The sequence below is a fragment of the Eriocheir sinensis genome, chromosome 43 (genome assembly GCF_024679095.1).
Source record: "Eriocheir sinensis breed Jianghai 21 chromosome 43, ASM2467909v1, whole genome shotgun sequence".
Lineage (NCBI taxonomy): Eukaryota > Metazoa > Arthropoda > Malacostraca > Decapoda > Varunidae > Eriocheir > Eriocheir sinensis.
The window spans coordinates 3607419-3635309 of NC_066551.1; the positions used below are offsets into that span (position 1 = coordinate 3607419).

Below are 27891 nucleotides of genomic sequence, written 5' to 3' on the forward strand. Positions count from 1 at the left end.
GTTTACATAACCTTGCTAGTTGCTTCCCACTTTCTCCCTTCCTCCTCCCTCACTCTCCCCATCCCGTTTTCTTCCTACTAACGTCTATGCTGTTTATTTTCCATCATGTCATGCTTCTGTTTTCCCTCTAACTGCTATGCTTGCTTACACCAGATAGTCTTGATTGATTTCCTACCTGGAGTCCTTGCTAATTCAATCTCTATTCGTGTCTTCGATATATTCAACTTCTTTCTTTTCCATCTTTCATTCACTCGTAATACACTGTCCTTCGTTTCATTTCCACCCTCATGCACTTCATTTTTTTCTCCTTTTCTCTCTATATCTTCCTTTTTTTTTCAATTTTCCCTTTTTCATTCTCTTCATTTTATTCACTAACATATCCCACTGTTCGTCTCTTTGTGCCTTTCTTTGTCTCGCTGAAATTTTTATCGCCATAGGGGTTCAGGACCTCTACCGATGCTCCTCTCTTTCAGATCCTGTTCGACCATGACAAGCGAGCGGTGGGCGTCGAGTTCGTGCGCGGGAAAGAGGTAGGTCAAGGCTATATAGGGTTAGTTCCACAGTCCAACACGGTATCTTCGTAAGCCCCCAAACTAAACGATATTCTCCATAATTGTTAGGTTTTGGAGTATAGGCACTGGATACTATAGAGAGAATTCCTATTTAGCCTCCTCGAATTCCTTAATCTTCTCTCCATACCAACACCATATAGGTTTAGTTCCACAGTCCAATACGGTATCTTCGTAAGCCCCCAAACTAAACGATATTCTCCATAATTGTTTGGCCTATTATAGCCTCCTCGAATTCCTTAAACTCCTTAACCTAACCTAACCTAACGTAACCTAACTACCAAACAAACTAACCTCCCAAACTAACTCCTTAACCTAACCTAACTACCAAACTAACTTCCTAAACTAACTCCTTAACCTAACTTAACCTAACTACCAAACAAACTAACTTCCCAAACTAACTCCTTAACCTAACCTAACTACCAAACTAACTTCCTAAACTAATTCCTTAACCTAACCTAACCTAACCTAACCTAACCTAACTACCTTTTTTGTGTGGCAGAGGCGGGTGGTTCGGGTGACGAGGGAGGTGGTGCTGTCCGCGGGCGCCTTGGCCACCCCGAAACTGCTCATGCTGTCTGGAGTCGGCCCGGCAGCTCACCTACAAAAACACGGGGTCAGTCACTTCTCTACCTGTCATTCACTTCTCTACCTGTTTGTCACCTTACCTGTCAGTCATCTCACTCACCTGTCAGTCACCTTACCTGTCAGTCACTTCACCCACCTGTCAGCTACCTCAATCTTTCCCTAATATCTTTCTATCTTGCATGCCATTCTTCCATCTTCCTTTCCTTTCCTTTCGCTGTCATTTACTTAACCCACTTCAATCACCTCATTCCTCCCCTCATTCACTCTATATTTCATACCATGCATCCTTCCATCTTCCTTTCCTTTCCTTCATTTAGCTCTTTTTTTTATAGTTTAATGCATAGAAATCCCGTGTTTTGTTGGGTATAGAAATAGAAGGAAGGAAGGAAGGAAGATAGGAAGGAAGGAAGGAAGGAAAGAAGGAAGCAAGGAAGCCAGGAAGAAAGAAAGAAAGGAATGAAGAAAGGAAGGCAGAAAGGAAGAAAGGAAGAAAGGAAGAAAGGTAATTTGATACGTGGAAGGACCTGCATGGCTTTGTTGAATATATGAAACACAGGAAGAGAGGAAGGGAGGAAGAAAACACGGAGGTAGGTTCACAGCATAGGAGAGGAGAAGTGGAGGGTAGAGAAGAGAGAGCAAGAACCATACCAGCAAAAAGAGGAGAAAATCGGAAGGTAAAGAAAAAGTCCCGTAACCCAGCGTACCTTAGATCCTGGTGTTGGTGGACGTGTCTGGCGTAGGAGAGAGAAAGGGGAAACAAAAATACGGTACATTGCATAGGAAAGAAGAGGCGAGTGGGGAAGGTTCGTAACTATAAGAAAGAAGAGCTAAAGAAGAAAAAAACAGCTTCCCTCAGGTCTCGGAGTTAGAAGGAGAGAAGGAGAAAGGGGAAACAAAAATACGGTACATTGCATAGGAAAGGAGAGGCGAGTGGGGAAGGTTCGTAACTATAAGAAAGAAAAGCTAAAGAAGAAAAAAACAGCTTCCCTTAGGTCCTGGTGTTGGTAGGAGAGAGGAAGAAAGGGAAGAAAACACGTTAATAGGTAGATAATATAGGAGAGGCAAGGGTCATAACAGAAACGAGGGAAAAGGAAAAGAAAACAACCCTTAATTTATCTTCTCTCAGGTCCCGGTGCTGGTAGGAGAGAGGAAGAACAGGGAAGAAAACACGGAAATTGGTAGATAGTATAAAATAGGCAAGGGTCATAAACAGAAACGAGAGAAAAGGTGAAGAAAAAAGTCCCTTAACCCAGATTCTCTCGGGTCCCGGTATTGGTAGGAGAGAGAGTCCAGAAAACACGTTAGTAGGTTGATAGTATTGAAAGGCCAAGGATCACAAAAAGAGATAAAAACGTAAAAAAGAAAAAGCCCCCTAACCGCTTCCTCCAGATCCCGGTGTTGTTGAACCTGCCTGGCGTCGGACAAAACCTGCAGGACCACTTCAACGTGCACGGCCTCTCCTGGACCGTCCCTAAAGGCGCCCTGGGCTCGCCTAACATGTTCACGGCCGCCCTGCAGTACTATTTCTCGCGGACAGGTGAGGAAGGGCGGCAGCGGGCTTGGCTTGGGCTTAGAATGTGGGTCATGTACCTCGCCGCATCTGCCCCGGTCTCCTAGCAACGCTCTGACGCCGGGACGTTACGCAGTGGTTAGGTTAGGTTAGGTTAGGTCACGTGAGTCATGTAGTCAAAGTTACGTAGAGGTTAGGTCAAGAACGTCACGCAGAAGTTAGGTTTAGTAGCTCAATAAGTCAAGTATAGTCAAGGAGGTCACGTAGATGTTAGGTCAAAGAGGTCACGTATAGGTTAGGTCAAGGAGGTCACATAGTCAAGGTCACGTAGTTGTTAGGTCACGTAGTTGTTAGGTCACGTAGGTCACATAGTTAAGTAGTCAAGGAGGTCACGTAGATTTTAGGTCAAGAAGGTCACACAGTCATATAGTCAAGGAGGTCATGTAGAGGTTAGGTTAAGTAGGTCAAGTATAGGTTAGATCAGGCAGGTCACGTGGGTCATGCAGGTCAAATAGAGGTTAAGTCAAGAAGGCCACATAGCCAAGTAGTCGAAGAGGTCACAATTCAAGGAGGTCACGTAGATTCTAGGTCAAATTGGTCACAAAGTCATATAGGCAAGGAGCTCATGAAGAGGTTAAGTAGGTCAAGTATAGGGTAGGTCAGGCAAGTCACGTGGGTCATGTAGGTCAAATGGAGGTTAAGTCAAGAAGGTCACATGGCCAACTAGTCGAAGAGGTCACGTATACAGGTTACCATTTAAGGGGATCAAGTTATCATTCAAGGGGGTCAGGTCAACGGTCTGCTTAGTGAGGTTATGAAAATTACTCAGCGGGTTCACATGTGTTTTGTCGACCACGAGAGGTGAATTTAACTGAGCACTGAGGCCACGCGCAGCTTCACCCCTCAACATCACCATCAGTATTACCAAGGGCGTGTTCTCTAGGGCCGTTCACGGAGCCGCTGGGGGACAAGACAACGGCCTGGGTCAACGTGGGCTCCGGAGACTCCAGTTGGCCGAACATTCAGTGCCACATCCTCTCCTCGACGCCCGCCTTCGACTTCGGCCTCTTCACCGCGCGCCTCCTTAGCATCAGCAGCGAGGTAACGTTGGCCATATACTTAAACATTTTAGGTCGTTATTATAAGACATTTTCGCTTTTCATATCAGCTATTTCTAAAGGTCAAAGAGGGGGTCAGTCGGGTTCTAATGAGTGTTTCTTCACATTCATGGTACGGAGAAAGGTTCAAACTACCACCAGGGCCATAAAATTAATCCTGGAAATGCTACAAACTCCTATGAAAGCCTTGTCAAATATGTGAACTTGGGCAACGAAATGTTTAGTAATACTGCCCTAATTAGAGGCTCACACCCACACTTGATAAGGTTTTGGTTGAGGTTGTTGAGGGCATTTCCATGGGTAGTTTGATGAGTCTGATGATAGTTCGACAAGGCTTTGGTTGAGGTTGTTGTGGGTATTTCCATGAGTAGTGTTATGAGCCTAGTGATAATATGACAAGGCAGAGATTGTGGTAGTATTTCCATGGGTAGTGTTATGAGCCTAGTGATAGTGTGACAAGGCAGAGATTGTGGTAGTATTTCCATGGGTAGTTATATGAGCCTAGTGATAGTGTGACAAGGCAGAGATTGTGGTAGTATTTCCATGGGTAGTTTTATGAGCCTAGTAATTGCTTGACAAGGCTCCTGCACCATGAACGTGAAAAGCACTCGTGAGAACCCGACTAATCTTATTTGTGACCTTTGGAAATGCTTGTTGTGACAGCCCCAAGCAACCTAACCTAACCTAACCTAACCTAACCTAACCTAACCTAACCTAACCTAACCTAACCTAACCTAACCTAACCTAACCTAACCTAACCTAACCTAACCTAACCTAACCTAACCTAACCTAACCTAACCTAACCTAACCTAACCTAATCTAACCTAACCTAACCTAACCTAACCTAACCTAACCTAACTTGGGTCGCGAGGGTGAAAGAGGAGAATACAAGGTGAAAACGGTTTGAATCGCACACTGAGTCATCTAGTCATTCTTCCCTCGCCACACACACACACACCAACTGGCCCATTCTTCCGCCTTTTGTCCTTCTCTCACTCTATTATTCATTCCGGAGACTGACAAACAAACAATCGTATTCAAATGTCACCGTAAATTCCTGTATCTCATTTTAATTGCTTCCGATGTTCCTTACTTTCTGTCCTTGAATGCTGGTCTCGTCTTTGCAGTAATCGATAAGGTTCTTCGTATAGTAGGTAGTAGGTAGTAGTAGTAGAAGGAGGAGGAGGTATTAGGATTCTGAGACGCTTCGCCGTTCACATTAACAATTCCCAAAAGCCAAAAAAAAGATTATTGTTATTATTATTATTCTTATTTACAACAAAGAAGACGGCTCAAGGGTAACAAAAATAGTGTAGAAAAAAAGCCCGCTACTCACCGCTCCCAGAAGTAGTATTCCAAATAGTTTTTTTAGAACAATTAATCATCTTTTCAACCTTAACACTTAAATATATTCCCAGAACTTAACTTAAATATATTTCCAGTACGTAACACTTAAATATATTCCCAGTATGTATTAAGAGGAGGGTATCAGAACACCTCTCCTCCCGAAATTGACCTCTCTTTCGGCCACTCCTCTGTACTCTTTTTAGAAGCGATAAGTAGCTGGCTTTTTTTTCACTATTGTTTTCTTTTTTTATGTCCTTGAACTGTCTCCTTTGCTGTTAAAAGAAGAGTTGATGTAAGAAGCGGAAGCCTTTGAGAATACCAGCATATGACCCCAACTCTCACACCGCCTCGTCCTCCTCGTCACTCTACAGAAGTACAACGCTTACTTCGGCCCCATCCTCGGCGCGGAAGGGTTCACGATCGAGTGCCAGCTGTCGAGGCCCAAAAGTCGTGGCGAAGTCTTACTCAGATCAAGGAACCCCGACGACTACCCGATCGTCGACCCCAACTTCCTGAGCCACCCCGACGACGTGGACACCCTCGTCAAGGGTAGGTGCGCGTGGCCTCAGTGCTTATCTCCGAGGCACTGACTTTTGATCTTGTGATGGGTGGGATAATAATATACACTCACTTTAGGCCTTGAAAACAACATTAATAAAAGATAATCATGTAGTTAGTATACAAAATCTTCATAATTTCTCTTTCTCTCTTTCTCTTTCTCTTCCTCTTCCTCCTCCTCTTTCTCCTCTTCCTCTTCTTCTTCTCGTCTCATTTTGTATTCCTCCTCCTCCTTCTCCCTCTCTCATTCGTACTCATTCACCTCCTCCTCCTCCTCCTCGTCTCATCCATCCTCCTCCTCCTTCTCCTCCCCCAGGAATCAAGTTTGGCGTCTCCATCGCCAACACCTCGGCGCTGGGAGGCAGGTTCGGCGCCAAGCTGCATAAGAGGGTAAGTTGGGGGAGTCTCGACAGGATACAGCCATCAATTGTTTCCTCATTCTTATTTTGTTCTTGTTCCTCTCGGCGTGGCGTTAAAGAGGGATGGAAAAGGTATATTACGTTTATTCCTTTGTTCTTGTGCTTATATATCCTTCTCTACGCGTTGGGGCTCCCGAAATTAACCTCTCTTTTGGCCGGTCATTATTTTTGTCTTTGTGGGAACAGCGATTAGCGGGCTTTTTTTTTAAACCCTTTTTTTGGGTACCCATGAGCGGTTTCTTTAGTCGGCGTGGCGTTAAAGAGGGATGGAAAAGGGTATATTACGTTTATTCCTTTGTTCTTCTGCTTATATACCCTTCTCTACGCGTTGGGGCTCCCGAAATTAACCTCTCTTTTGGCCGGTCATTATTTTTGTCTTTGTGGGAACAGCGATTAGCGGGCTTTTTTTTAAACCATTTTTTGGGTACCCATGAACGGTTTCTTTAGTCGCAAAAAAAAAAAAGAGATTGAAAAGGCTTTATTTATGCCGTTATCCTCAATCAGTTCTTGTTACCTTCGGCGGAGTGTTACCAAGGCTTCTTTCTCCCTCCTACGACTTAAGTTTTTTTAGGAGAGAAGCATCAAAACACGATTCATATGTTTTTTTATTTCTGTTTTCCATCGATTGCCACATGATAGTTTTTTCTATTTTCATTTCTTCTTCAGTGTATCTGTCCCGTTGCTACTCAAGGGCTCGGAGGAAGGGTGACCTGCTTATCCTTTCTCTTCTCCTCCCACAGCTCCTGCCGGGTTGTGAGCACTATGCCTTCGGGAGCGACGGCTACTGGGCGTGTTACGTGCGACACATGGGCACCTCCTACATTCACCCGTGCGGTACCGCCAAGATGGGACCGCCCGAGGACCCGACGAGCGTGCTGGACGAGAACCTGAAGTACGTGAAGGAGTGGCAGTAGTAGTAGTAGTAGTAGTAGTAGTAGAGGAGGAGGAAAAAAAGAAGGAAGATAGGCCGGAGCGAAGAATAAACATGGAAGATGGAGAGAAGACGGGGGAGAAGGAGATAAACACTGGAGGAAGAGAGGATTGTGTTAAACGGGGAATGGAAGAGCAAATATTGGAGGAGGAGGAGGAGGAGTTAGGCACAGGTTAAAGTTCATACAAATGCTACACTCTGCCGGCCACCGAACTCACACCAGCACCACGTGACCGAACAGAACCGAACCGAACTCTAAATTGCGTAAAAAACTAAATCTATACGAGTTCGTCTGATGTGAACTCGATAGATGCCAGATGTGTTTTGTACCCCGACCCTGTTCCTCCACTACCACCACCACCACAACCACCACAGGAACCAGTTACCGGCCTCATAAAAAAGAAAAGAGAGAAAAAAACGGTGCCAGTCACATTATCAAGCACTTTCAATTTTTACTTCTTCCTAACATCCTTTTTTTTTATTGTCTTCTAACAAGGTCCAACATTCTAGACCTCTTCCTTGCCTCTAATCCTTCTGCTTACTATGTCAAACTGTTCTCTCCGTTGGGCTCCTCCGATCTTAACCTTATTTCTGTTTCCTGTCCTATCGCTCCTGTACATCCTCTGGACCCACCGAAGAGGCGATGCTTCTGGCATTTTGCTTCAGCTCGGTGGGACGACCTGAGGATGTACTTTTCCGATTTCCCGTGGAATGATTACTGCTTCCAGGAGAGAGACCCCTCTGTGTGTGCCCAGCGCATCTCAGAGATGATTGTCTCTGGAATGGAGGCATACATTCCACGTTCTTTCTCTACTCCTCATGCTAAAAAGCCTTGGTTTAATCATCCTTGTTCTCGTGCTATTAAAGATAGTGAGGCAGCTCACAAAAGGTTCAAGAGCCTTCGAACTCCCGCTAACTATGGCCTTTACATTTCAGCCCGGAATCGTGCCAAATCTATTCTCCGACTTACCAAAAACTTCTTTTATCAATAGAAAATGTCAACACCTTGCTTCTTCTAATTTTTCCCGTGACTTCTGGGATCTAGCCAAAAATATCTCCTCCAATTTCACTTCTTCCTCTTTCCCTCCTCTCCTTAACCCTGACGGCAGCACTGCCGTCTCATCTGTCTCTAAGGTTGAACTCTTCGCTCAAACTTTCTGTAAGAACTCCACCTTGGACGATTCTGGGCATATTCCTCCTACTCAAAAATACTCCACTGAAAGACGCAGTTTAGAGAATTTCCTGCAGGCACAGATGGTTATGTTGCAATGTGTGCGTGTGTGAATGGACTTCGCCACCAAGGGTCTGATCGCATGCTGGACTCGCGATCGCCAGCCAGGAAAGAGCTTGGATCTGATTAGTAATGGATCTTTGGACACGGCTGGCCCCTCAACTCTTCCCCCCAACCCCTTACCCTTCTTTTTATTGTGTTTGCGTTGGTCAAGGCGGGAAAAAAACAAACATTCACCGGGCGTTCAGGTGTGATGCAGGTCAGGGTGCATTGAGCGTCTTTTACTTTCTCCTCCTCCTCCATCACCACCCCCACCATCATCATCTATCTCATTTCATCTTTAACAGTGCAGAAAAAAAAGTGATTATGGTAGTAGTAGTAACAGTAGCAGTAGCAGTAGTAGTAGTAGTAGTAGTAGTAGAAGCATAGCAGGTTCAGAGGTAAAAGAAAATGGGAAAAAAAAACAGGAGTAACATTGCAGTACGTAACAGACACAACTATATGATAAATTGGTGTAATGCCTGCGATAAGGACGGTAATTGATATGTCTGCGTGTGAAGGAGGGAGAGGAAGGAGGCGAGGAGGACGATAATGAGACAATAATTATAGTTATTACAGTATGAATTGCATGCACTAATGAGAGGCAGCGAGGGATGGAGAGAGTGAGGGAGTGACAACCTCTACCGATACTCCGTTACCTGAGTGCATGGGGACAAATGGGAGGGAATGGGCAGGTGTGGGGAGTAGCAGAAATGGGGTACGATGGGGATGGGATGAGCAAGGATGGGGAGGGAAGGGGGTAGCAGGGATAGGGATGTATGGGGATAGGGAACATTGGGGAGGGGGTAAACAGGGGCAGGGAAAAAAAGGAGGGATGGGAAATGGTTACCGGCCGAAAGATGAGATTACTAGTAGGTCCGTTAGGTGAATGGTGGGATAGGTTCGTGCTCTCTCTCAGACGTTTCCGCCTCCCACATCACCTATTTCCGAAGGCCTAAAAGGAGATCAGTCGGGTTCTAATGAGTGTTTTTTTAGGTTCATGGTACAGAGGAAGGGTCAAACTACCACCAGGGCCATAAACTACCCCTGGAAATGCCCAAAACTCATACGAAAGATTGATTGAGTTTTCAGGAGTATTTTCTAAGGTTCATGGTACAGAGGAAGGGTCAAACTACCACCAGGGCCATAAACTACCCCTGGAAATGCCCAAAACTCCTACGAAAGATTGATCGGGTTTTCATGAGTTTTTTTTAGGTTCATGGTACAGAGGAAGGGTCAAACTACCACCAGGGCCATAAACTACCCCTGGAAATGCCCAAAAGCCCTACGAAAGATTGATCGGGTTTTCATGAGTCTTTTTCTAGGTTCATGGTACAGAGGAAGGGTCAAACTACCACCAGGGTCATAAACTATACCCTGGGAATGCCCAAAACTCCTACGAAAGATTGATCGGGTTTTTATGAGTCTTTTTCTAGGTTCATGGTACAGAGGAAGGGTCAAACTACCACCAGGGTCATAAACTACCCCTGGAAATGCCCAAAACTCATACGAAAGATTGATCGGGTTTTCATGAGTCTTTTTCTAGGTTCATGGTACAGAGGAAGGGTCAAACTACCACCAGGGCCATAAACTACCCCTGGAAATGCCCAAAAGCCCTACGAAAGATTGATCGGGTTTTCATGAGTTTTTCTAGGTTCATGGTACAGAGGAAGGGTCAAACTAGCACCAGGGCCATAAACTACCCCTGGAAATGCCTAAAACTCCTACGAAAGTCTTGTTAGATATGTGGTTGGGCTCCGAAATGTTTAAGAAAATGACCCAAACTTCAAGGGCAAAAAAAAAGAAGGAAACAATAATGAAAAAAAAGCCCGCTACTCACTGCTCCTACAAGAGAGTCAAGAGGAGTAGCCGAAGGATAGGTCAGTTTCGGAAGGAGAGGTGCCCTGATACGGATATAAGGACCCGCCTCCACTTCTTTAGCTCTTCTAGGTTCTCTGTATTACAAGAGGTTCTGTGTATTACAAGATATCGCCGCCCAAGAACACATATTTGACAAGGCTTTCGTAGGAGTTGTGGGCATTTCCAGGGGTAGTTTTATGACCCTGGTGGTAGTGTGAGTCTTCTTCTGTACCATGAACCTGATAAAACACCCATTGGAACCCGACTGACCCCCTCTTTGACCTTTAGGAATGGCTGATGTGAGAAGCGAGTGTGTCTTATCATACCTATGTGTAAAAACCTACGACACTTCCTTTCCTCGTTCCAGAGTGCGCGGGGTGTCGGGCCTGAGGGTGGTGGACGCCTCTGCCATCCCCGCCATCCCGTCCGCTAACATCATGGCCGCGGTGATGATGATAGGTGAGCGGGCGGCGGACCTCATCACGGAAGATTGGAGAGGCCGCCCGCCACGCCCACCCAGCTAACCAAACAACCGACTCAGCCCACTAAAACGATGTCTATATAGTGATCCTTATATTGATATTGCACTAAACTACCTCCCCAGCCGCCCACCACGCCCACGAAGCTATCTAAACAGCCTCCCCATTCTCCCCTAATCTCCCCAGCAAACCAAACCCCCTTCCCATGTCCCTTAAACTCCCCAGCTGATCTAAGTATCCCTCTCCCCAGTTAACCAAACCCCCTTCCCATGTCCCATTAACTCCCCAGTTGATCTAACTATCCCCTCCCCAGTCCCACAACCTCCCCAGCTAACCAAATCCCCTTCCCATGTCCCTTAAACTCCCCAGTCGATCTAACTATCCCCTCCCCCAGTCCCAGAACCTCCCCAGCTAACCAAACCTAAACTTCCCATGTCCCTTAAACTCCCCAGCTGATCTGACTATCCCGCTCCCCAGTCCTACAACCTCCCCAGCTAACCAAACCACCCCCTACCCTACAATCTCCCCAGCTAATATTAAAACCTTCCCAAACGACCCCGCCAGCTGACCCCTCCTTCCCCCTGCTAACTTAACCTCCCCAACAAACATAACCACCTTTCCCTTGTCCCATTGCTACCCTCCCCAACCGACTACAACACCCCAGGCTAATCTAACCACCTCTTCAGTCTCGTAACTCCCCCAGGTGACCTAATTATCCTCACCTTACCCCCTCCCCTCTGATCCTCGCCCCCAGCTGATCAGAACGCTCTCCCTCTACCCCCCCCCCCTGCATGAGTATGGGTAACATGTGTATGGGTGGTTAGTGTGGTTAGCCAGTGCTCGTGTGCCTCAACATATGTAATTAGCCATATAGACAGAGAGAGGAGTGACGCCATATGTAGGTATAGAAAGAGAAAATAGTTTGATGATCGTGTGGTTAATCCGCATCTACTACTTCTACTACTACTACTACTACTACTACTACTGCTGCTATAACTAAACTCCCCGTTCTACATTAATTACTCAGGATGTTATTTAAAAGGAACCTTAATACTGACTCAGCGCAATTCGGGTAATGATTTTCAAGGTCACTAATAGCCCGTGACCTTGACTTAATGCTCAACAGACGTGGGTTCTCGACTTCGTTTTGAACTCTGATTAAGCCTCGACTTGACACTTGTGAATAGTTGACTTGTTTTATTGAATATATGTTTATTTGTTACGTCTATGTTTCTTTTTCTGCTTTGTGTCTGTGATTGTCGTGTTGTGTTGTTTGTGTTTCTTGTTGCAAATATATGACGTTTTAATTTTTACGGGGCTCGTTATTGACCTCGATCCTTGTTAGAGTTTATGTGCTATGTTCGTCTGTTTGTCATCCTCTCTCTCTCTCTCTCTCTCTCTCTCTCTCTCTCTCTCTCTCTCTCTCTCTCTCTCTCTCTCTCTCTCTCTCTCGGCCGTAGGGACTTACATAATTATTTGATCAAGACTTTCCCTCAACACCACAGCCTTCACCTCTCTCTCTCTCGGTCACGTGATCACTGGCTGACTATACAAATTACAAACCTTTCCCTTTTTTTCTTTTCTTTCTTTTCATCTTATTTTTCTCCTGTATATTTAAGTGACTCGGTATTTTCTTTTCTTTGTGTTCTCTGGTAGTGTTTGTTGTTGTTGTTGTTGTGAACGGAAAATTACTACAAGGAAGAATATGTAAAGAAAAAAATGCATAAGAAAAGTATATAATAATTATGTTAAATGAAAGTATAAAGAAAAAATAAGCCCCAGAAAATGATAAAGAAAAAAAAAACATTACAGAAAAGTATAGAGAAGAAATGCTAAAAATAATTGCAGAAAAGTATGAAGGAAAAAAAATGGTACAGGAAATTATAAGTAAAAGAAGCCACAGAAAATTATACAGAAAAACAATCGACAGAAAAGTATAAGAAAAAAAAATGCTACAGAAAATAATTATAAAGAAAAACAACAGAAAAGTATGAGAAAAAAATGATAGAAAATTATAAACAAAAAAAGGCTACAATATAATAATAAAACAAAACAAAGAAAAAAAAGCTACATAAGTGTGATAATAATAATAATAATAATAATAATAATAATAATAATAATAATAATAATAAAATAAGCTGTCATATATGAAACTAATATGGTGGTCTAAGTTTCACCAATTAGAAAGAAAAAAAAAAGAGAAACTTGTGTCGTGACTTTCCGTGACTGAAAAGTTTGGAAGGTAATTTTTGGAGGAACAGACCGTGACATTTTTTTTTTCATCATACAAGAAAAAAAAAGGGACCGTTACACTTTTTCTTGATTAATATTAGTATGTCTGTTTATTCATCAGTTTATCAATCAGTCACTCTATCTATCTCTATCTACCATCCTGTCTGTCTGTCTGTTTGGTCTGTTTATCTGTCTGCCTGCTTGGTCTATGTCTATCTGTGACTGTCTATATTTCTGTCCATTTAATTATCTTTCTATCTTATTCTCTGTCTGTCTATCTATCTATCTTTCCATTTCCCTATCCATCCATCTATATCTGTTCATGTATATAAATAGTGTGTGTGTGTGTGTGTGTGTGTGTGTGTGTGTGTGTGTCCTCCCCACGCCACCTGTCATTCAAGAGACATTCCTAGCGGTAACTTTACATCGAACCCAACTAACCATTACGTGAGATTACAAAAACAAACAAACAATAATAAAGTTCAAACAAAAAAAAAACAATGTGTCGAAGTGCATGTGTTCCCGCTACCGCCAAATGTTTCTGTAAAGGCAGGCAGTAGTAGTAGTAGTAGTAGTAGTAGTAGTAGTAGTACCCATGTTGGAGAGCATGCGAAGAGTGAAGGGGATGGAGGAGAGTTGGGAGGAGAGGGAGAGCTAACCCACTTCCTCTTCTTACTAAACCCTTGATTAAAAAATAAATAAATAAATAAAAAATAAGGTGGCTGGGTGGAGAGGAGGATGAGGAAGGCGAAGTGTAAAGGAGGAAGGAAACTGTGGAGTGGAAGATGTGAGTTCCTGATGTGTTATACTGCTAATTCCCCCCCCCCCCCTCTCTCTCTCTCTCTCTCTCTCTCCTATTACCATACTAAACTACTATACTACTCTACGCAATACTGTTCCTATTACTATTACTATTTCCACCCTTTTAATAGACATTGCTGGTAGCCGGGCAGCCTCAAATTCCATGCCAGACCATATTAATCTTACCAATAGGAACATTAGGACCAGAAACAAGGTAAACACAGTAGGTAAATTAATTATATAAGTTTACCTTAAAATACGGTGTGGTGTTAGAAAATGTATTATTTCAGGGTAGACTCCTCCTATGTTTTGAGATGCAACCGTTGATACATACGAGCGGGACTATCAATATCCTTCTTTTGTAACAGTGTGTGTGTGTGTGTGTGTGTGTGTGTGTGTGTGTGTGTGTGTGAATTAATGGCTTATTATTCCTTTATAATAGAAAAGGAACGCAAAAGATATGGGACAGAAACAACAGGAAGAAGGGAAAGAAAAAAACAAATTGGAGAAGTAGAAACGAGAGATTGGATCCGGGGTGGAACGAGACGGCGGCGTGATAGAGGTGTGAAAAAGGAGAGGATTAGGGAGAGAAGTGGGAAGGAGAGGAGACCGGGGGAGGGGGAGACAGGGGAGAAATGGGGAGGTGAGGGGAAAGAAGGGGAGAGGAGCGGGGAGGGGAGGGGAGGGGAGGGCAAGGGGTGGAATTGTCCAATCATGTCTGGGAATGTTTGTTGATTTAAAAAACGACTCGCCATTGTTTAGTTTTACGTTGGATTTGTCTCTTGCTAGTAGTAGTAGTAGTAGTAGTAGTAGTAGTAGTGGTAATAATAATAATAATAATAATAATAATAATAATAATAATAATAATAATAATAATAATAATGATAATGGCTATAATGATAATTACTCGTGCTGCAGGAAAAGTTAATCAGGCAACAGGAAATGGAGCTGCATGTATGTGTGTGTGTGTGTGTGTGTGTGTGTGTGTGTGTGTGTGTGTGTGTGTCAGTTTTATGGGTCCTATTAATAACGATACTGATTACAACAACAACAACAACAACAATAATTCAGATCATTATCATTATTTTTGTTATAATAATTAAAACAACCAAGCTCCTCATAATTTATCTATCTATCTATCTATGTCTATCTATCTATCTATCCATATATCTATCTATCTCCCTCTTTAGTCACATATCCTCGTCTTCCTTTCATCTGTACAACATAACCAAACCACCAACATCACAATCACAACAACTCTTCACAGTAACACACACACACACACACACACACACACACACACACACACACACACACACACTTCCGGGTCATCAGGTAGACTAGACGCAGCAAGCATAATAGTAAAACAAAAAACCCCACCAACAAATCCAGGTAAATAAAAACGTGACTCGGTAATTAGTCAGGTGTAGCAGAGGACCTGGCGGCGCTCCACTCCTCCGCGCTCCACTTACGGCGAGCGGCTTAAAGAGAAAAAGCTGAAAGAAAAAAAATATATAGCAAAGCGTTCCCTGGCGTTTCAATTTGGAGTTTAGTGAGGGTGAGGAATATCGAGTTAGCGGACGCAGACAGACGGTTGATAGAGTAGACACAGTAGATAGTAGATAGATTAGATATAGACATAGTAGATATAGATAAATAGATGAGTTAAGTGGATGAATGGATGATTGTGTATGTGATGCATGGTGAGAAAAATAAAGGATTACAGAGAGACAGACTTATGTAAATGGATGATAAGAGGGAGATCGACGGGTGAGTGAGTGAGTGAGTTCGAGGGTGGATGGAGTGGATGAGTTGATGGATGAGACGGGGAAAAAATATTACCACATACACTTAAAAAACAAGAAAACAACTATACCAGATGAGCAGGTGGATGAGAGTGAGTTGGAATGTGAGTGGAATGGATGAGTGGATGATTGAATGGATCTGAACTCTACCTCTTCCTTTTCCATTCTCTTCCATCCCTTTCCACTCTTGCTAATCTCTCTACATCCTATTTCCATCCATCCACATTCTTTCCCATCCCATCTCCATCCCTTTCAATCCTCCACATCGTTTCTCATCCTCCCCTTCCCATCCTTCTCTTTCCATCCATCCATTTCCATCTTTTTCCATTCTTACTAATCTCTCTACATCATACTCCCATTCATCTATCTTCTTTTCCATCCCATCACCATCCCTTCATATCCTCTCCCATCCCCCCTTCTCTTTCCTCCTCATCTCTCCCTCATCTCTTCTCATTCTTCTTCCATCTCTTATTCATTCTTACCCCTCTACATCCCTTCCTCATTCATCCACATTCTCTCCCATCTCTTCCCTTTCCTTTCCCATCCTCCCCTTCCCATTCTTCCCTCTCCTCCCTCTCCGTCATTCTTCAAACTTAGCATCCATAAAAAAAAGGAACATACTGATTGCATTTCCTGATACAGCCATACTTTTTTTTCTCTTCATTTGGAATCTGTGAGTGTGGGAGGGAGATAAAGTGAGACAATGGAGGGAGGAGGAGGAGGAGGAGGAAGAGTGAGAGAGGAAAGGAATGGGATTGAATATTTATACGGACAATCACGAACGCATATATTTACCAAAATGCTTTATCTTTTATCACAATTTATCAACTTTTTCTTCCATCTCTCTTTCTTCCTTTAGATTTTGTTCTTTTGTTCTTATTCCATCAACTACAAACACAATACTTTATTTTTTTTCCATCTCGATTTGTCTAACTTCCTTTGATTATTTTATTTCAACTGATTTGTTTATTTCGGGATATTTTTAAACTTCTACCAATATCTCCTTATGTAATTTTCTTCTATTTGTCTCCCTTCAAAAACTATAAAGATTCATATAATTTGCCTGTTTTATTATATTTTTTTTCTATCTACACTCTAACATCTTTCTATCTCTCTCTTCCATTATTTTATTTACAGATTCACTTATTCTTCCCTGTCTTTCCCTGTTTCCATCTTCATTTGTCTAACTTCCTTTGATTGATTATTTTTTCCACAGATTCGTTTATTTCGGGTTCAAATTTTACCTTCTATCCGATCTCTCCTCGTCTAATATCCTTCTATCTCTGTGTCTCCCTTCAAAATATATAAAGATTCATATAATTTGCCTGTTTTATTTTTTTCATCAATACTCTAACATCTCTCTATCTGTCTTCCATTATTTTTTTACAGATTCACTTATTTTTGCCTGTTTTTCCCCTTTTCTCCATCTATGTTCATTTATCCAGCGCCTATACATCTTTCTATCATAACTTCCTATCTCTCTGCCTTCCATCAATTTCTATCATAACTTCCTATCTCTCTGCCTTCCATCAATTTCTATCATAACTTCCTATCTCTCTGCCTTCCATCAATTTCTATCATAACTTCCTATCTCTCTGCCTTCCATCAATTTCTATCATAACTTCCTATCTCTCTGCCTTCCATCAATTTCTATCATAACTTCCTATCTCTCTGCCTTCCATCAATTTCCATCATAACTTCCTATCTCTCTGCCTTCCATCAATCTCTATTCATATTGATTTCCTCTTCCCTGTGGTTTTAATCTTCTTTTCATCGATATTCATCTAATATATATCTACCTTTTTTTATTTTCCTTTATTTATTTCTATATATTCGTACATTAAATTTCTTCCTATCATTTTAACCTCAGAATTGAAACTTCACTTTGGTCTACCGCTAGAGAGAGAGAGAGAGAGAGAGAGAGAGAGAGAGGGGGGGGGGTGATAAGTGAGCCACACACACACACACACACACACACACACACACACACACGCACACAGTTCCCGCGGCAATGTATTATTATTATATTTCGGCTTCGCTCGTTTAATGCACAATATTTTTTTCATTCCTGTTAATTGACTTTCAGAACCAGCGCGCCATTTCAGAGTGATTATTATTATTATTATTATTATTATTATTATTATTATTATTATTATTATTATTTCACGTAGAGTTCAAAGTGTTACTACCCTGTCCTTCCCTTCCCTTCCTTCCTTTCTTCCTTCTTCCTTTCTTCCTTGCCTTCCTTTCCCTTCCATTTCATTCCTTCCTTCCTTCCCTTCCTTTCCTTTCCATCCTTCCTTCCATCACTTCTCTTACCTCCCCCACCCCATCTATCCTGTGTGAGAGAGAGAGAGAGAGAGAGAGAGAGAGAGAGAGAGAGAGAGAGAGAGAGAGAGAGAGAGAGAGAGAGAGAGAGAGAGAGTAGTTATCATAAGGCCAGCAGGAAAGAAGTGAAAAGGAAAGATAAACGAGAAGAAGAGATGTGAAAGAAGGAAAGAAAGAAAACATGATGAAAGGAAGATGAGACGAGAGGGATGAAAGGATAAGAAGCTGAATGTGATAAAGGAGAAGTGGAGACGCAAAAAGGAAGGAAATAGAATAGATGACAGGACGGTAATATAAGTGTTGAAGGGCTAAGAAAAGGAATATGAGGATCAGGAGGCTTGGAAAGAGGGTTGGATCTGACGAATGTGTGATAGGATTGTATTGAGGAGAGAGGAAGGAAGGAGGATTGGAAGGAGAGAGTGATGATAGTGGGAAGAAGCGGGAAACGGAAGAAAGGAAGAGAGAAAAGAAAGGAAGAAAAGGAAATAATGAACGGAAGAAAGAAAGGAAGGAAGGAGGATTGGAAGGAGAGAGTGATGATAATGGGAAGAAGCGGGAAACGGAAGAAAGGAAGGAAGAAAGGAAGAGAGAAAAGAAAGGAAGAAAAGGAAATAATGAACGGAAGAAAGAAAGGAAGGAAGGAGGATTGGAAGGAGAAAGACCGATGATAGTAGGAAGAAGCGGGAAACGTGACCCACAACATATAGATAAAAAGTAAATAGATAAATAAATAAATGAATGAAAAAAAAAATGAAAACTATCCTTTGGCCATCGAAGTACAATTTTCATTTACTAACATCTTAATTTTCTCTCTTCCAATTGTCCTTTTTTCTTGTTTTTTTATTTCCTCTTCCTTTTTTTATACTTTTCCGTCAGCTTTTTTTTCCCCAGAGAGAGAGAGAGAGAGAGAGAGAGAGAGAGAGAGAGAGAGAGAGACTATGTGTGTGTGTGTGTGTGTGTGTGTGTGTGTGTGTGTGTAACGGCCACTGTGCTCATCAACTTTTAAACAACAAGTCTCAAATCAATCTCCCAATCTTCTTTATACAATATTTTTCATCGGTTATCATATTCCTCAAACTCAATGTCCTATTATTGTATTTCTCGTGGCTGGCTTCATTACCTACACAACTCAAGGGATATTTCAGCATTATTTAAACTTCATCGATTCAGAAGGAAAAACTTAAATGCTCAAGTCCTTAAAAGTTTAGTTTCTCTCTTTGTCAACGATACCACTGTTTCAGACAAGTCTCTTTTATTTAATAGCATTTGTTTCCCCGTCGAAGTTTTACATTTAAGATCACGGTAAACCATTTCTCCCGGAGCTGAGTTTTAGGCAGTTAATTTTCAACCTTCTGATGTTGCATAAAAGCGTGCTGCTCCTCGGCGTATCAATCATGCATCCCGTGTCTTGGGGCCCCATCCACAACAGCAATCATGAACAGGAAGTCAAGAGGAGGGTATCAGGACACCTCTTCTCCCGTAATGGACCCGTCTTTTGGCCACCTCTTTGGATTATTTTTAGGAGCAGCGAGTAGCGGGCTTTTTTTCCATCACTGATTCCTTTTTTTGTGCCCTTGAGCTGTCTCCTTGCTGTAAAAAATAGTAATCGACCCCTCTTTCGGCCACCTCTTTGGATTCTTTTTAGGAGCAGCGAGTAGCGGGCTTTTTATATTATTGATTCCTTTTTTTGTGTGCCCTTGAGCTGTCTCCTTGCTGTAAAAAAAAGTAATCGACCCCTCTTTCGGCCACCTCTTTAGATTTTTTTTAGGAGCAGCGAGTAGCGGGCTTTATTGATTATAGATTCATTTTTTTTTGTGCCCTTGAGCTGTCTCCTTGCTGTAAAAAAAAGTTATTGACCCCTCTTTTGGCCACCTCTTTAGTCTCGTTCTTTTTATATTATTGATTCCTTTTTGTTTGTGCCCTTGAGCTGTCTCCTTGCTGTAAAAAAAAGTAGTAGTCGGTTCCTTTCATCAACTCCTGACTGACTATCAAATATCATCTATCACTTTTCTTCACCATTCTTCGTATTCTATAGAGCTGTTTGAATGTCCACTATCCCTTTTTTTCTTACTTTCATCTTTTTTACATTCTTTTCCTTCTGGCTATTTATTTTTTCTTCCTTTTTTCCATTTTTTCTTCTTTCATTTACTTTGTTTACCTCCCCGTCAACTTTTCTCAACCGGCCCCTTCCTTCTCTTCTCCGACACACACACACACACACACACACACACACACACACACACACACACAACTTCGATGATTGATGTTCCGACAGAATAAGGGAAGGCCATAACATTTTTTTTTCCATTATCTAATCTTATTTTTTAATCTTCCCGCTTTTTTTTATCTTTTCGCTCTTCCGGGTGAGAGAAAATGGGGTGCGATCGAGGCTTACAGGAATCTCTCTCTCTCTCTCTCTCTCTCTCGTGATTCAGTTCTCTTGTTTCCCTTTTCCCTCTTTCCTTTCCTCCGTTTTCCTTCTTCCTCCTCCTCCTCCTCCTCCTCCTCCCCTTCCTCCCTTCCTACAGAACTAATGAACGATGTGAAAATATGAAAAATGGTGTGAAATTCTGAAAAAAATGTTATAGGCCTAAGAGTATGTAAAATGAATGATTGAAGAACACGAAGGAAGGAACGAGGCTTTAGGAGTGAAAAATATGTTCTCTCTCTATCTATCTCTCCATCTCTTTATCTATCTATCTGTCTTTCTATCTGTCTTCCTATCTCTGTTCTGATACATACAATAGATTTTATGTCAAAGTTAGCCCTAAAAGTCACTGTGAGCGTCTCCGTTTTCTTTTTTACCTCCTCCAGAAAGTGAAGCAAAAAGAGGAAGTAGAAGGAAGCAACAGTACAAGGAGGAGGAAGAGGAAGAGGAGGAGGAGGAGGAGGAGGAGAGGGAAAGCTATCTTCTCTCCTCCCTTCTCTCCTTTTATCTCCCTAAACTGATTCCTTCCTGGGAGTCAAACGTCACTGAGATTGGAGGAAAATAAATAAAGGAATCGATGCATTTGTAATAGGAGAGAGAGAGAGAGAGAGAGAGAGAGAGAGAGAGAGAGAGAGAGAGAGAGAAACCACCCACGCTACGTAAAAGGTTCTCTGCTCTCTCTCTCTCTCTCTCAGAAGCCATTAAGGGGAGGTATTGAGGTCACTAAGAGGAGTGGAGGAAAACATAAGGTGGAGGAGAGAGAAGGGAAGGAAGGAAGGAAGGAAGGAAGGAAGCAAGCAAGGAAGGAAGGAAGGAAGGAAGCAAGCAAGGAAGGGAGGGGGAGAAGGAAGGAAGGAAGGAAGGAAGGAAGCAAGGAAGGAAGGGAGGGGGAGAAGGAAGGAAGGAAGGAAGGAAGGAGGGGGGACAGTAAGGGAATGGATAATGTTAAGAAAAAAGGGAGGGGAAAATAAACTAAAAGAGAAGGAGGGTAGAAGGAGAGAAGGGAGAGGGAGAAGTTTAAGAGGAGTAAGAGGAGTAAGGGACGAAAAAGAGGGAAAAAAAGAGGAACGAAACAGGAAGAGAGAGGAGAGAAAGAGGAGGAGGGGGAGGGAGAGGGAGAGTAAAGGAAGAGAGAGAGAGAGAGAGAGAGAGAGAGAGAGAGAGAGAGAGAGAGAGAGAGAAGATTGAGGAAGGAAAGAGGAAAGAGGGAAGGAAAGGGAAAACGGGGAAAAATGAGAAAAGGAGAAAATGAAAACGAGAAAAATGAGAATGCAATGAAATGAATGAATGAAAAGAGGCAAAATTAAGTATAAAATGAAGGATGAGGAGAATGAGAAGGAGGAGGAGGAGGAGGAGGAGGAAACATGGAAACATGGACTAGCAGGCAGCAGAAAGCCTGTTGGCTCATTACTAGGCTGCCTGCGTTCAGTGATAACGTTTCACACACCCGATGCAGCAAAGTGGCGATCAATGTTTCTTGAAGGAGTTGATGGTCGAGAAATATCCTGCCGATGTCGGGTATTGCATCGCTTTTTTGAATGTTTTTTCGTTGTTTCTTGTGATCAACGTTGCTGAGCTTGTTCAGGCAAAGAGGCTTCTTTTCCAACGTGAAGAGGTTGAGTCGCTCGAGTCGCTCTTCATAGGGCTTCGTCCTCAGTGATGGTATCGTCTTATTCGAAGTTTCTCGATATGAAAGGAAAGAAGAAAAGGAAAAAAATGACGAGGAGTTGTTGAGGTGTTAGCACGGAAGTGACATTCTATAAAAAATAAAAAAAAGAATCTGTCGAGCAAGGAAAAGGAAGGAAGAAAAAAGGGAAAGAGGAAGTGAGGGAGAGAAGTGGCTGACGGGAAGGGAGGAGAAAAAAAGGCCAATATAAGGGAGTGAGGGAGAGAGGGAGGGAGAAAAGGGGAAGTATGGAGGGAGGAAAAGCAAAGAGGAGAAAAGGAGGAATGTGTAACAGAAGAAGAAGAAGAAGAAGAAGAAGAAGAAGATGAAGATGAAGAAAAAGACGAAGACGAAGAAGAAGAAGAAGAAAATGATGATGATGATGATGAAGAAAAAGAAAAAGAAAAAGACGAAGACGAAGAAGAAGAAGAAGAAGAAGAAGAGGCGAAATAACGAAGAAAGGAATAAAAAAAAACTGAGAAAGTGAAAACAGGAATAGAAGAACAAAAGATAGAAGGAAATGAATGAAGGAAGAGAGAGAAAAAAAAGGATATAGACGAGGAAAAGAAGGAGAAGAAAGAAAGGGAAAAAAAAAACATATATGGCCCCCAAAATGTGGCTTCTTCAGAACAATGATAAAAAAATAAGGGAAAAAAAAGGATGAACAAAAAAGAAACATCAGAAATCAAGAAAAAAAAAAGAAAGAAAATAACAAGACGATAAGAAAAAAAAGATGATTGACTGACACGAATATTTTTGATCAAGGGAATTATATATTTTTTTCCTCTGTCCCTTTTCCGTCTTCCTCTTTTTCTTATTGGTTTTGTTTTATTCTTTTTTTAACTTTTTTTTCTCCTACCAAAGTTTAAAAAAAAAAAAGATGTGCGGTTGCGTGACCAAGGACGGTGTTGATGAAGAAGAAGAAGAAGAAGAAGAAGAAGAAGAAGAAGAAGAAAAAGAAAATGAAGAAAATGGAGAAGAAAATGAAGAAGAAGAAGAAGAAGAAGAAGAAGAAAGCATGAACAACGAGGAAGAGGAGGAGCGACACGAGAGCGAGAAGAAAGAGAAGAAGAAAAGGAACGAGAGAGATGAGGAAGAAAGAAATGAGGAACAGAAGGAGGAGGAGGAGGAGGAGGAGGAGGAGCCACTTCAAACACTTCTCCCGAGCAAGTTGAGTTTTCCCGCCTGGATGGATTGCAGTCACACACACACACACACACACACACACGTCATCTGGTGTGTGTGTGTTTGTTTGTTTGTGTGTGTGTGTGTGTGTGTGTGTGTGTGTGTGTGTGTGTGTGTGTGTGTGTGTGTGTGTGTGTGTGTTTCCTCCGCTATTAGACGAGAGAGTTACCTTGAGACGGAAGAAGAGGCGGAAGAAGAAAAAAAAACAAGAAAAGAAGAAGAACAAGAAGAACAGGAAGAAATACGAGAATAAGAATGAAAAATAAGAAAATCAGATAAAAAAACAAACAAAAAAAGAAAACTGTACCGTAGAAAAGAATGAGACAAACAAACAAAAGGATAAACAACAACAACAACAACAACAACAAGGCAGGTAAACAACAACACCCATAACCCCTAGAAACTTAAGCCATCCACCTTTATAAAAAATAATATAATATACTCCTTCTCCTTACTTACACTCATGCATATATTCAACACGCCCGGTAGTTACCATCAGCCCCCCCCCCCTCCCCCCATCACTCCTGCTGCCCTTCCCTCCCCTTCCCTCCCATACCCTCCCCTTCTTCTTCCTCCTCCTCCTTTTCCTCTTTTTTTTTTTTGTCTCTCCTTATATTCAACATGACCCCATAGTTACCATCCCCTCCCCCATACCTTCCCCTTCTTCTTACTCCTCCTTCTCCTCCTCCTCCTTGTTTATTTTTGTTTTTCCTGATATTCAAAACGCCTCCATAGTTACCATCCCCCCCTCCCCCCCATACCTTCCCCTTCTTCTTCCTTCTTCCCCTCCTCCTCCTTTTTTTTTTTTGCTTCTCTTATATTCAACATGACCCCATAGTTACCATCCCCCCACCCCCCATCACTCCTGCTCCCCTTCCCTCCCATACCCTACCCTTCTTTTTGCTCAACCTCCACCTCCTCCTCCCTTTTTTGGTTTTTCCTCCTCCTCCTCCATTCGTTGTCTTCTCTCTTTTTGTCTTCTTTCTATTTTTCCAATTTTTAGTCCTCCTTTTTTCTTTCCTTCTTTCTAGTTTTACGTATTTCAACTCATCTTTTCTTCTTTTTTCTCCCTTTTTCTTCTCTTTTTCTCTCTTCTCTTTCTCTACTTTTTCTTTCTCTCTCCTTCTTTCTCTTCTTCTTCCCTTCCATGACCTCCCTAACCCTTACCTTCCTTTCCATACCACCACCGCCACCACCAATGTGTAGGGTAAGGAATGGGGGAAGAGGGAAGGGGAAGAGGGAAGGGGGATAGGGGCAGGGAAGGGGAAAGGGTTAAGAAGGGGAAGGGGGAAAAGCAAGGGGGATAGGGACAGGGAAGGGGGAAGGGGTAAGAAGGGGAAGGGGGAAGGGGTAAGAAGGGGAAGGGGGAAGGGAGATAGGGGCAGGGAAGGGGGAAGGGGTAAGAAGGGGAGAAGGGGAAGGGGGAAGGGAGATAGGGGCAGGGAAGGGGGAAGGGGTAAGAAGGGGAGAAGAGGAAGAAGGGAAGGGAGATAGGGGCAGGGAAGGGGGAAGGGGTAAGAAGGGGAGAAGAGGAAGAAGGGAAGGGAGATAGGGGCAGGGAAGGGGAAAGGGGTAAGAAGGGGAAGGGGGGAAAGGAAGGGGGAAGGGTGGTATGTCCGTTCCTCATGTTGACACTGTTTCTCCTACAAGTTCTCCAATTTCAACTTAGTCTTCCTCGTCCTCGTCCTCCTCCTCCTCCTCCTCCTCCTCCTCTTCCTCCTCCTATTCATCCTCTTCTGCCTTCTCCCTTAATACTTACTTTCTTCGTCAAGTTTCTCCTTTTATTCCTTCGTCTTCCTTCCGTTTCTCCTCCTCATCCTCATTTTTCTCCTCTATTCTCGTTATTTTCTCAGTTATTTTTTTTTCTGCTCTTTCTCCCCACCTACTCAGCCTTTTTCTTTTTTCTTTTTTTTTTCATTTTTCCAGTTTTCCAGTTTTTATTTTTATTTCCCTCCTCTTAGGCCTACTCATCATCTGCTTTCTTTCTTTTATTTTTTACTTATTATTTTTTTCCTTTTTCATATTTCATTTAGCTCTTAATATTCCTTTTTTTTCTCTCCATCCCTCAGCTTCCTCATCCTCCTTCTCCTTCTTCTCTTGTTCCTCCTCTTCTTCCTCCTTCTTTCACCTCTCACCTACTCTTTCTCCCTCCTTCTCCACCTTTCCCTCCTAATTCCTCCTCCTGCGCCTTCTTCACCTCCTCCTCCTGCTCCTCCTCCAGCGTCCTCCCTCCCTCAGGCTCCCAGGGGGCTAGGACGGGGCTCCCCTGGGTGGTGGCTCATCTTTCCGACATTTGGGCAGAACCTGAGACTCCGAGCCTCTTGTGTCGATGTAGTTGATCCAGGGGCGACCTTGTTTTGGTGTGTGTTGGGGGGTGAGGGGAGGAGGGGGAGGGTGGTGGGGAGAGGGAGAGGAGGGAGGTGGAAGGGGGTGCAAGGGAGAGGGGGAAGGAGAGGAGGAAGGGAGATAAAGGGGGAAAGAAAATAGGGGAAGTGAGAGGGAGGTAAGGGAATAGAGGGGTGGAGAGAAAAGGAAGAAGAGGACGAAGAGGAGGAGGAGAGAAGGAGAAGGAGAGGGGTGGATGGGAGGAAACAAAGGGAGTGGAGAGAAAGAGAAGGGTGGAGGAAGGTGGAGGGGAGGAAAAAGGAGAATGAAGAGAAGAGAGAAGGGGAGGAAAGGGGAATGGTGAAGGGAAGATGAGGAATGGATGCAAGGGAGGATAGAAGGAGGGAAGTGAAGGGGAGAAGGGGAGAGAGAAGGGGGTGAAGGGAGAAGAAGATAGGGTTGAAGGGGAGAGAAAGGGAAGGGGGATGAAGGGGAGGAGAGGAGGGAGGGGAGGAAGGGGAGGTATATATATGTGTGTGTGTGTGTGTGTGTGTGTGTGTGTGTGTGTGTGTGTGTGTGTGTAATTTTGACTTCCTTGCACTTGTGTGAGTAAGTTAATTTTGTTGTGAGTTTTTTTTTAGTTCTGTTGTGTTCTTATGAGGTAACTTTGATGAGTAACTTGTGTGTGTGTGTGTGTGTGTGTGTGTGTGTGTGCGCCCGAAGCAGCATCCAACACACATGACGTAACAGAACTTTGATGGCTTGCAAGGCCGACACACACACACACACACACACACACACACACACACACACACACACACACACACCTCCTAAATTAATGAAAACAAGACACACGCTTCGAAATAATTATAAGACGCTCAAATAAATAAATAAATAAATTAAACGAAAACAAAGAACAAATATGCATTCACTAGGTTAGGTTAGATTAGGTTAGGATTGGCTAGGATGCGTCGGTTCAACTTGGTTAGGTAAAGGCAAGTTACTATGCTAGGAAAGTTTGGAAAGTTTCGTTTAGTCGGCGCAACATCTGTGGTCATAAGCAGGAGAGAGACAGAAGGGGAAGGATTTATGTCACTATGCTAGGAAAGTTTGGAAAGTTTCGTTTAGTCGGCGCAACATCTGTGGTCATATGCAGGAGAGAGACAGAAGGGGAAGGATTTATGTCACTATGCTAGGAAAGTTTGGAAAGTTTCGTTTAGTCGGCGCAACATCTGTGGTCATATGCAGGAGAGAGACAGAAGGGGAAGGATTTATGTCACTATGCTAGGAAAGTTTGGAAAGTTTCGTTTAGTCGGCGCAACATCTGTGGTCATATGCAGGAGAGAGACAGAAGGGGAAGGAATTATAGGAGAAGGAAACAGACCCCAGGAGACGGGACACAACCCCCGATTAATACCTGGTACCCATTCACTGCTGGGTGGACAGGGGCGAAGGGTATCGGAAAAGCCGCCCAAATTTTTCCACTCCGCCCGGGAATCGAACTCGGGCTCTCTCGGTTCTGAGTCGAGTGTGCTAACCACTGCACCACGAAGCCCCCTACTATGCTAGGCTAGTGGAACCAATCTCCCTAATAATTATCTTCCTTTCCTTCGTTTCCAGTTTATTTTCCTTTTCTTTTTTCTTTTTTCTTTCCTTTTCCGCATTCAATCAGTAACATTTCAATTACTAAAACTGTTACACCTTAAAATATCACTTAAAACCACGACAATAAACACAAGCAATAATAATAATGATAATAATAATAATAATAATAATAACAATAGAATCTAGTAACTCGATAAAATTAGGTGTTTGTGATCTTAAAGGGATAGAAAGACACACGGATTCTTCTGAGACGCTACCGATGAAATATAGATTCTTGCAAAGGGGCGACGGAGGAAGGAAAAAAAAGAGAAAGGAGAGGAAGGATGCGAGGAAGAGAAGGAGGAGGAGAAGGAAAAAGAGATGAAAATTTAATATGGAGAAGGAAATTACGAAAAAAAATAGGGGAAAAGGAGAAAGGAGAGGAAGGATGCGAGGAAGAGAAGGAGGAGGAGAAGGAAAAAGAGATGAAAATTTAATATGGAGAAGGAAATTACGAAAAAAAATAGGGGAAAAGGAGAAAGGAGAGGAAGGATGCGAGGAAGAGAAGGAGAAGGAGGAGGAGGAGAGAGAGATGAAAATTTAATATGGAGAAGGAAATTACGAAAAAAATAGGGGAAAATGGAGAGAAAGGAGAGGAAGATAAGGTGGAAGATAAGGTAGAGGATAAGAGAACGAGGAAGAGGAGGAAGAGAAGGAGAAAGAGAGAGGGAATTTGTACGTGGAGGAAAATGCAAGGAAGGAGAATTATATTATACCTATAGGCAAACGTATTAATTGGATAGCTGTACAGAAAAGGAACATTATGATAAGGAAAATCGTGAAGGAACAGCAGGAGGAGGAAGGGATCAGAGGCACTCGAGAAAAAAG

The 27891-nt window shown here is 42.8% G+C and overlaps 1 protein-coding gene and 1 long non-coding RNA gene across 2 annotated transcripts in view; one reads left to right on the top strand and one right to left on the bottom strand.

Moving 5' to 3' along the window:
• Positions 1 to 11962, top strand: part of LOC127010334 (glucose dehydrogenase [FAD, quinone]-like) — an 18887-nt gene extending 6925 nt beyond the window's left edge. Inside the window, exons 5-12 of the mRNA XM_050884265.1 lie at positions 474 to 530; positions 1072 to 1185; positions 2547 to 2694; positions 3611 to 3768; positions 5504 to 5681; positions 6007 to 6080; positions 6850 to 7001; positions 10538 to 11962. Of these exons, the coding sequence (XP_050740222.1) occupies positions 474 to 530; positions 1072 to 1185; positions 2547 to 2694; positions 3611 to 3768; positions 5504 to 5681; positions 6007 to 6080; positions 6850 to 7001; positions 10538 to 10694 (1038 nt within the window). The 3' untranslated portion in view covers positions 10695 to 11962. The remainder of the gene's footprint in view (positions 1 to 473; positions 531 to 1071; positions 1186 to 2546; positions 2695 to 3610; positions 3769 to 5503; positions 5682 to 6006; positions 6081 to 6849; positions 7002 to 10537) is intronic.
• LOC127010337 (uncharacterized) overlaps positions 1 to 27891 on the bottom strand; it is a 63011-nt gene that overhangs the window by 3591 nt on the left and 31529 nt on the right. Inside the window, exon 2 of the long non-coding RNA XR_007763107.1 lies at positions 1056 to 1170. This is a non-coding gene — a long non-coding RNA (uncharacterized LOC127010337). The remainder of the gene's footprint in view (positions 1 to 1055; positions 1171 to 27891) is intronic.